Raw genomic sequence first — 10119 nt, 5'->3', positions numbered from 1 at the left:
TTGGAACTACAAATTTTCATTATGTAACATTGATTTTCTTTGAATACAAAAAAAAAAAAAAAAATCCTTTTGGTTTGGGTAAGTTTGTCAAACAAGCACCCAAAAAACAGGATTTTAGTACTTCAAACTAAACCAAGTGTTAAACCGTTTTCACTTATTTTCTTCAAAGATAAGCTAGATATATACAAAGAACCCTTAATTATCTCAATAACTCAAAGGAGTTAGCCCAGTAGAGAATGATTTGGTTTGTATTCAACATGTAGCTAAGTTTCCATTAGTTATTATATACAACGAGGTAAATGTAATTTTCTTCGTAAGTACTCACTGAGTTTTTCTGCCTTAGACCGGAGCAACATCCCTACCTTAATTTTTTTATTTTAAAGGAAAAAAGTGTGATTATCCAAAACTATGCATTGTTGCTTCCATACTTCATTTGTACCTCAGAGTTGGAATTTTTCCCAAAGATAGTTTCCATATCTTCTAATGATCTTCCTTTAGTTTCAGGCAAGAAAGAATAGTAAAACCACCAACCCAAAACATTTGTACCAACAAACAAAAAGAAAGTTCCACCCAATGTTATAGTTTTATAAATTGAAATAAAACTAGTAACCACTGCCACATTAGTAATTCTATTCATAATCACACAAACCCCAAGTCCTTGTGCTCTCAACCTTAGTGGAAATATCTCTGTGCTATAAACCCATGTCACAGCCCCAATTCCAATAGCATTAAAACCTGCCATAATGTATATAACAATAATAGTAAATATTATGGCCCATAATGGTTCTTCTCCTAATTTAGAATTCTCCACTATAGCTGAACAAACACATAACCCTAACATAGAAAAAATCACACCTCCTGAACTGACCAATAATAGAATCCTTCTCCCAATTTTATCCAACAAAAAACATGATAGTAATGTGAATAAAGTTTGGCTTATCCCAATACCAACTGTAGCTAAAAGAAGTGTACCCTTATCAGTGATTCCCATTCTTCCAAAAATTCTTGGACTATATAAAAAAATACCCTCAACTCCACAAATATTTTGAAATATATGAACACCAATAGCTGCAATAAGTATCCTATATACATGTGGTGAAGGTTTATAAAACATTTCTTTTAAAGCTCCTCCACCACTACGAGTTTTCTTTGAAACATGAACAATGTTTTGGGTGCAATTTTCATCAATTCCAACAGCATTTTTTATTTCCTTCATCCTTTGTTCAGCTTCTTGTTTTGAATTAGAGATTAATAAAAGAACTTTCTTAGCATCACCTAATCTTCCTTGCATTACTAACCATCTTGGTGACTCTACCAATTGCAACATTAATATTACCAAACCAATTGAAGGTATTGAAGGAATAGCTAGCATTATTCTCCATCCAAGTCTTAAAGATAATTTTCCAAGGAAATAATTTGAGAGATAACCAAGTAAGAAACCTATGTTAATGGAAAGATCTGGTAGAGAAGTTAGAAAACCTCTATAAGAAGGAGATGAAATTTCTGCACTGTAAACAGATACTATGATAAGTGCAAAACCAACACCAAATCCTGCAATGCATCTTCCAATCATTAAGATTGGAAAAGATGAACCATACCCCATTAAAATTGAGCCTAAGAAGAAGAATATCGACGATAGCATGATTGTGTAGCGTCGACCTATGTAATCGGATAATCTTCCTGCAATCATGCATGCTGGTAATGCACATGCATTTAAGATTCCTGCTAGAAGCTGCACTTGCATGTCACTGATTTCAAGTTCTTCCTTTATGAATAAGAGTGCTCCAGCCATCACTGTTGTAACTAAAATAAAAAATATTTACCTATTAGTTGATTTTGCATAGCTATTTTATGCCAAAAAATGCATTTTAGACATATCATATCAGACTTTTTTTCATTACTATTATTGTTACATTAGATTTTATACTTTGTATTAAATTATAATTTTTCCAACATTTTCAACAATTTAGTATGTTAATCTACATTAACTTTTTGCATAATTAAATGTATTGTTTTTTTTTTTTGAACAATTAATTAAATGTATTGTTATAAACTATAATTAAAATATGATATCATATTTAGTCATATTATCTACGATATCATGTTGAATATCAAAACAAAGCACAACTTTTTTTTGTCTATTAATTCATTAGTCTATTTAAGGATATATTACTTATTTAAAGACTTTGTTAGTTTAAAAAGGTAAGATACAAACCTAAAATTAAGTATATGATAGATAACATCTCAGATCTAAGACGTGATTTATTTTTTTTTTTTATCAAATCAAGCTTGAGTCTTGCAAAGACTAATTCAGTCTAGTCTAGTCTAGTCTATTCTCATCTCAGTAAAAGTTAGTCATAAATAATTCTCCTGAATGATTTCTATAAACCTGCTTGAATTCATTCCTCCAAATGCACAACTATTATGAGACAGTAGAAAATAAAGTTTGAGTAAAAGAAAAGACAGTAAAAAGAATAGAAAGTCACTCACCATAACCAAATATGGCAGAGATAATAGTGGCAGCTAACACACAAGCACAAGCATGCTTGTTGAGATGGTTTACATCCCCACACGTGCTTTCCATGGATGATACTTGGCTGTGCCCATTTGTTTCTTTTCCACTAGACAACATTCTTTAACCCAACTTGTATATGATTTTTATAGAATTTTAGTGATGTCCTTTATATATAGAAAGAGTGAGTCTTTATTTTGTAAACAGTCAATACACTATTCCAACATGTAGCATTCATCAATTTATATAATTTAAATTTGTTGACTGTTGAAGTGAGCAAATGTTGTTTAACTTATAGAATTAAATTGTCTCTACCTTCACTTAAAAAAAATATATATATATTATTATAAGATACTTGAACATATATTTTTTCATTTGAGCATAAAGCCTCGAACACCCTAGTTTTGTTTTTAAATACTCATTAGAAAATAGAAATTACCTTTTGGATTAATGTATAGATAATTAATTAGTATATACATATTTCTTTTTTGCTAAATTAATTTGCAAACTCTATCAACCATCCATTTAATAAAAACTAATCCATGTACACTATAGTTATCTTCCAAACCGAAAGTGAGATATTTGTCCTATGTCATACGTGTTTAACTCTTATTATGTACGATGGAATTTAAGGATTATAAAATTGAGGAATAATAACATCAAAGGTTTTTCACCTTAAGTAATAAAAACATCAAAATTAGTTTACCAACTAAGGTCCCCTTCTTTAATGGCTATGTCATGAATAGTTTCCGTTCGATTCGCCACAAACAAGGCTGCATGCATATACTTATGTAATAAATATTAATATAATAATAATGTGCATAAAACTTATTACTCAAAACCCCAATAAATTAAATTTTGTCAAGAAACCCTAATAAAATTTAAGAATATTGACAAATTTTATAGGTGGGTTCTATTACTCGAAATATTTTAACAAAGATCGACTCAAGTAGAAGTTCACAATCATCTTTGCTCTTTTAAGGTATTTATATGTGTTGGCTCACCCATTAAAACGAAATAATCATACTTCTGATAAATATTATAAGTCGTCGTTGGAGTTTCACATAATATTCACGTTTTTATCATTTATGAACCACATGTCAATAGAATTTGCATATCTTATACTCTATCAGTTTTAAAATAATTTTAAAATAAATAAATTAGCATGAGTAACAATTTTTTAAAATTATCATCGTTAACTATTGACAATTAAAGTAACAATTGTAATAAATGAAAAAGTGAGATATAATTGAATTTTTTTTTTTATGGTGGTCAGGATTCGAACTCCAAACCTTGCATATACTCCCTCCGGTCCTTATTATAAAAAACAATTGATTTTTTTGGTTCATTGTGTAAGTGATGTATCTAGTATATATTTACGATAAGATACATTAATTATTCTATTAACCTAAGAAGTCAATTTTTTCTTATAATAAGAACCGGAGGGAGTATTATGTATTGTCTATACCAGTTGAGCTAAGCTCAAACAGACAAGATATAATTGGAATAAATTAATTAATGTTGCATTGATAAAACAAACTGACACTTAATTTGGATTTTTTGCACTAAAACGGCAATTATTTTAGAATTAGTGGAGTAATATTAATTGAAAAGAGATTTTTATGTTGTCTTCACTTTTTAAGGTACCGTTTGGCCAAATTTTTTTTGGATCTAAAAGCTACTTTAAAACAAAGTTAAAATAAAGTTCTTTAAGGAAAAAGCTAAAGTTGTTTGGTTTCTTTATTTTTTTTTTAGTTCTAAAGTTATTTTTAAGTTAAAAGTTGTTTAGCAAAATATTGTACAAAACATTGAATTTTTTTTTTTTTTTTGTGGTGTCCGAGGTTTGAAGCCGCGACCTTGCATATATTTATACATTGTCTATATCAACTAAGCTAAACTAGAGAATAGTTTTTTTTTTCTTTCAATTATACTGTACAACAAATTTTGTTATAAGAAGATCATATTTTTGGTATCATTTAAAAAGATAAGAATTTATATTATATGGTATTATATTTGTTACATGTTGGTGTCATTGAAAAAGATATGTTAAGTTTTTTTAATAAGAAAAAGATATGCATAGTTTGTTACAATATAAATGTGTAAAATTTTTAGGCATCTATACTTACTTTTAATTAAAATCAAAATTTTATAAAAATTAATAATTTTACGCATTACGCAACACTAAAAAAATTATTCGCATTAGCATAACAAAAAAAAAAAAAAGCAGACATGCGGACATAAAATATTACTCTAAACGCTAATGTGTGTGTGTGCGTATTTGTGAGGTTGAAGAAAGGGAATAAAAATATTTGGTGTCATTCAATGACAGCATAAGTGATAAAAATATTTGTGATGTTGTGATAATTAAACGATATTAAAATTAAATATATAAGTGATAAAAAGATAATAAAATTCCTTCAAAAATAGATAATAAAATTAAATTGATCCTCCTTTAAAAAACATTATATGGACCAGTTAAAAAAATGGAAGACAAAAACAAATTGAAAAATAATATTAAAAAATAAAAGAAAAGGTTGCCTGCGTGAGTTGAAGAGAGGTGCTTGTGAAATAAATTACGGAGAAGTAGTTTTTTGAAATAGCATTCAACAACTTTTTGTTAAAGCTCATTCCATTCAATTTTATGCATTCTAAAAAAAGTACTTTTCTTCGAAGGTACTTTATTGATATTAGGTTTAGCCTAGCTTCTCCTTAAAAATGTAGAGAAGCTGAAAAAAAAAAAAAGTCGGGCCAAACGGTACCTAATTCTTATAGAAAAGAATGAGAAATATTATAGACCGTTTCTAAAATATACAACACTTTGATAAATGGACTATAGTAAGTCCTCGTGAGCTTAACTTAATTTATAGGGATGATATATAATATATTCAAGATTCAGGGTTCAAATCTCGGTCACCACCAAAAAAATGGACTATAGTAAAACAATACTTAAAATTACTCAATATTATCAACAACAGTTCATATCACTCTCTAAGTAGAAGCTCGCAATCATCCTTATTCTCGTGTGTTAGATTGCAACTTCATCGTGTCGGTTCAATAAAAACAAAGATCAATGAATTATGAGTTGCATTTTGAGGTATTCACATTGGTTTTCACTTAATTTTTTTAATCTCACACCAATCATGTCACCATCTCACTCTTTAGGGTGAAATGATCATAAACTTCCTCTAACCAATACTGGAAGCCATTGGTCGAGTTTCACTTGATTTTCGAGTGTTAATGAACTGTGGACCACATATAAACACAATTTGCATTTTGTACTCTGTGTTTTAAAATAAGTGTTGTTTAAGGTTATTTCATCTAGATTAATATAAACAATAGAAGAATAAATGTAATGATTTAATAAAATTGTCTCAATTAACTATTGACTATTAGCAATTGGCATATGCATAGTCAAATATAATGTCTTGAAAATGATGGACAAAACATAAATTTGGAGGTAAAATTGGAATAAATTAACCACTGTTGTATTATTATTTTTAGACAAACATGCATTGAAAAGGTAAAATGACATGTATTTTAAGAAAAAATGTTTTGTTAAAACGACACTCGTTTTAAAGCCAATGGAGTAATATAAAGTTTGAGAAGAGATCTTTTTTGTCGTAACCCTCTCATTCTCAAGGGAAGGTAAGGGTTGCAAAACGAGTCAACCCACTCCCACTTTCCTCCGCTCCTCCACTGACTCGTAAAAGAAGCACGGGGTGGACCAATTTAGGTAGGGGTTGAAACTTTCACCCCATCCCTCAACAGGTTGGCGGGTTAAAGAGTCAATTACAGTTGAGGCTTAAAAGAAAATGAACTTCGAAAGTAGTTCATTGAAGTTCAACGTGATCAAACAATCATTGCACAAGCAATACACTTAGTTTTTTTTTTTTGTAGAGATACACTTGGAGTTTTATTGGTATGTAAAAAGAAAATATGTTAATGGCTGCAGAAAATATATAATCGACCCAATAAAGAAACAATTAAAAAAAGAAAGAGATTTTTTATATTGACCCAACAAGACGGTACATGACGACAAATGGTAGGATCCAAAACCTCAACTCGTTCAATTTCTCAAACTTTCTGTTTGTTTCTTTGAAGTTTCTCAATGACAACTGTAAAAATTTCTAATTCTTCAATGAAGAAGAATAACCAGATCAGTGAGAAAAATTAAAAGACTGAGACTAAAATTTCATTTTATGATGATTTAGAAATCCTATAGCAACATCCAAGAGCAGGGAGAAGTAATGTATATCAACTATTTAAAAAAGTAGGGTGAAGTTTATTAAAACTTCAGTGAGCTACATTTTTTTGTTAATTGTGCAAGTACACTATCAGAAGGATTTCACAAAGTCCAAGAGCAGAGATTATGCATGAAAATGAATATACATCCATAAAAATGAATATACATCATAACCAGATCAGCGAGAGAAATTACAAGACAAAGACTACGACCAATGAACAGAATGTAATTAGCCATCACTTCTTCCATAAAAATAAGTAGCATCTGAGACTATTGTTTGTAATCTGTTCCATCAAACGACTAGATCTTGGAAATGTTAAGGAGCATTGATTTGTTGAGTAAGACGGTATCAACATATTCATGCTTTTAAATTGTTGAGTAGAAAAAGGAATTCAATGAGTGTGTCATAGATAGTCCAAAATCTCAAAAGCCTAAATTCTGAAAAGTGCTTTTGTGAATTTAGGAGAGAAAATTATAAAGATAGGAGAAAAATATAGTAAAATTTGGAGACCGGATTTGCAATTTGCATTACTCTAATTCTCTAAATAGTGTGCTCAATTGGATTATATACACCAACATCTAACTGCTAAAACAACTGTCATAACTAGCTTACCCGTAAACCCAACAAGCTTAATAAACTGTTAACTAGGGGTGGCCTCAGAGGTATGAATAAAAAATCAAGCAACCCGAACCTATATTGGTTTTGGTAATTAATTCAGTTTGATCTGCATTTTTCCAAACTCAGATGTAATTGGTTATTACTCAATGAACTTCAACCAACCCAAATGTTATGTGTAATTCTAATTTTTACTATGAAATATTCTATGAAGTTTTGGGGTACAAGCTTTAAAGTTCTAATTTCTACACAAAGACAACCATTACAATTTCATGTTGTGCACTTCTAAGACAAACGATAAATAATTTGGGAGCAGTACATTTAAAAACAAAAACAAGGCTTGTATCAGCAAGTAAACAGCAAACTAGCCAGAGGATTTAAACGAGTTGAATGAATTAACAAACTGGGGTTCAAATTCTTATGAAGGAAACAATACTAACATAACTAATATCATTTGCCTATTCAAATAGCAGGCAAACTAGTTGAACCTTCTTTAGAAAATTTAAATAGGTGCACCTATAGTAATCGTACATTACACAATGACATGAAAATAGTCTGGCAAAAGAGTACAAGAATCAAGAAGAAGAAAAAAACTTACACAGTCTCCAAATATATTTAAAATGGTATCTGTGGAGCTTTCTTCCCAAAGATGGCCTCCCAAATGGAGGGTGAAAATGGTGCTTTCTTGTCCAAAAACACCCTAACAGCTTTCTCATCAAAAGCAAAACCCTTTCCTATTAATGTCTTGATAACACCTTTTGCTTCTTCAATACCATTTTCCTTGCAGAAACCATCTACCAAGCCAACGAAAGTCGTCACATTTAGAGAATGGCCTGCTTCTAACATCTCAACGCAAAATTCAACAGCATCATGTAATTTGCTACATTTGTAGAGTCCTTGTATAAGAACAGTGTAACTAAAAGCATTTGGTGAAATGCTATTACTCTGCATTTTCCTGAAAATCCTGATAGCATCATCAGCCTTGTGTGCCTTTGTGTATCCGTCCACTACAGCAGTGTAAATGACAATATCCGGAATTGTTCCCTTTTCCCGCATCAAACCAAAAAGCTTCAAAGCTTCTTGAAAATTACCATCTTTACATAAACCATCAAGCATGGCCACTGCATTTGGGATAAGACCAGTTTCCTTCATCTTATTGAAAATCGCATCAGCATCTTGAGGCATAGACTCTTGCGCTGGTTGGTTGAAATTTGACGAATTCACCGCTCTCGCTTCTTCCAATTGGCTGCTTGCTTCAACATCTGACTGACTCCCTATTTTATCATCAAAATCAAACTTAAACTTATCAAGGAAACTATCTCCTGATTGACCACCATCTCTACCAGTTTCAGCAACATTTCTTCCCTGAAATCCAAGATCAATTCGTGGAGATTTATTGCCACGATGACCACCATCTCTACCAGTTTCATCAGCATTTCTACCCTGAAATCCAAGATCAATTTGTGAAGATTTATTTCCACGATTTCCATCAAATCTTGGACGACGGCCACTTCGATTAAATTCCTGGGAATTCGAATGTGGTTGATTAATAGGCTTTTGACCTCTCAAAACCCTAGTTTGACTCGATTCCTCCAAACGCTGTCGAATATCAAACCCTTCCTCGTTTCTATTTCCACCATTCTCATTAAAATTCGTGTCTCCCCGTTGACGAAAAAATTCATCGTCAGATTTTCCGTTGGCGGCTTGTTTGATGTTACCGCCACGGAAATTATCATTAAAGCTAAAATGGCGCATAGTAATAAGCCATGATGACAAAATTTGTTTAGAATTTAAAAGGGAAACCAACCCTTCAATTTTATTAACCCTACGCCCTAACAATGGTGTCATGTGGATGAACCTGTTAATCAGTTGCATCAAGCATTCATAAAATCAACAATTTATCACAAAATCAAAAGAATACAAAAAAATTACCAAAAGAAAAGAAAATGAAGCAGGATTAATTATGAGAGAATAATCAATTAAGAAATTAATTAACCAGCAAAAGAAAGGAAAAGAGGAAAGAGTTTCTTACCGTTTCTGGTTGCCGGCGACGAAGGCCGTTTGCGTTGTCCGGCGAGGTTCAGTTCAGTTTGTCTCTGATAAAGAGCCAAGGGTTTTATTTGATGGAGCTCTGAGTTTTGTTGGTTTAGGGTTTTAAATTATTTTTTTTACTAAGAAGATAAATGATTTTTTTACTTGAGTATTTTACCCACCAGAAATTAGTAATTACATTTATTTATGATAACTTTCGAATTGAAACAAGTTTTCTCTCTCATATTTACATTGCGATCTTGTTCTTTCCTTTTCTTTCTATGGTTTTAATTTTTATGTCAAATACATCTCTAATGACTAAGCTAATTTGCCCTTAAAATTCTTTTTTTTTTTTTTTAGTATAAAAGAGGGCCTAAGCCCGAAGAAAAAACAAAACTAAAAAGCTATCCGAACACTCCTAGGCATGCAAGCCCCGGAAAAGTCATCAAAAAGTAAGCTATGAAGATCATTAGGAGGAGACTCCACCATAGAACACCTATAAGAATCTAAAGACAAACTATTATTAGCAAGCCAGTCAGCACTTCGGTTTCCCTCGCACAAAGTATGAAGAAGTTGAACCTATCAATCCATACTCAAAAGATTGCGAATACGTTTCACCAAAATGGGAGCAATCCCCCCAAGATTGCAATTATATGTTATCATATCAATCAAGAGCTTTGAATCACTCTCCACGATAAGTTGTGGAATGCGGTCTCT

General features: G+C 31.2%; 2 protein-coding genes across 2 annotated transcripts; both read right to left on the bottom strand.

Moving 5' to 3' along the window:
* Window positions 1-2669, bottom strand: LOC11405967 (probable polyol transporter 3). The gene is made up of 2 exons (XM_003611920.4): window positions 2491-2669; window positions 1-1803 (listed from the first exon to the last, which is right to left on the bottom strand). The coding sequence occupies exons 1-2, from the start codon at window positions 2630-2632 to the stop codon at window positions 407-409; spliced, it is 1539 nt and encodes a 512-aa protein (XP_003611968.2). The 5' UTR covers window positions 2633-2669; the 3' UTR covers window positions 1-406.
* A 5055-nt stretch (window positions 2670-7724) lies between these two features.
* Window positions 7725-9561, bottom strand: LOC11407519 (pentatricopeptide repeat-containing protein At4g38150). The gene is made up of 2 exons (XM_003611919.4): window positions 9404-9561; window positions 7725-9229 (listed from the first exon to the last, which is right to left on the bottom strand). Exon 2 carries the CDS (start codon window positions 9217-9219, stop codon window positions 7987-7989), a length of 1233 nt encoding a protein of 410 aa, XP_003611967.2. The 5' UTR covers window positions 9220-9229; window positions 9404-9561; the 3' UTR covers window positions 7725-7986.
* Window positions 9562-10119: the final 558 nt, after the last annotated feature.

Source organism: Medicago truncatula, chromosome 5 (assembly GCF_003473485.1).
Source record: "Medicago truncatula cultivar Jemalong A17 chromosome 5, MtrunA17r5.0-ANR, whole genome shotgun sequence".
NCBI lineage: Eukaryota > Viridiplantae > Streptophyta > Magnoliopsida > Fabales > Fabaceae > Medicago > Medicago truncatula.
This window is presented reverse-complemented; position numbering and strand designations above follow the sequence as displayed.

Excerpts from the sequence above, each read along its gene's own strand:
- LOC11407519 (XM_003611919.4), bottom strand. The coding sequence starts at position 9,219 with ATGACACCATTGTTAGGGCGTAGGGTTAATAAAATTGAAGGGTTGGTT.
- LOC11405967 (XM_003611920.4), bottom strand. The coding sequence starts at position 2,632 with ATGTTGTCTAGTGGAAAAGAAACAAATGGGCACAGCCAAGTATCATCC. Across the intron at positions 1,804-2,490 it reads CTCTGCCATATTTGGTTATG|TTACAACAGTGATGGCTGGA; the intron begins GTGAGTGACTTT and ends TTTTTATTTTAG.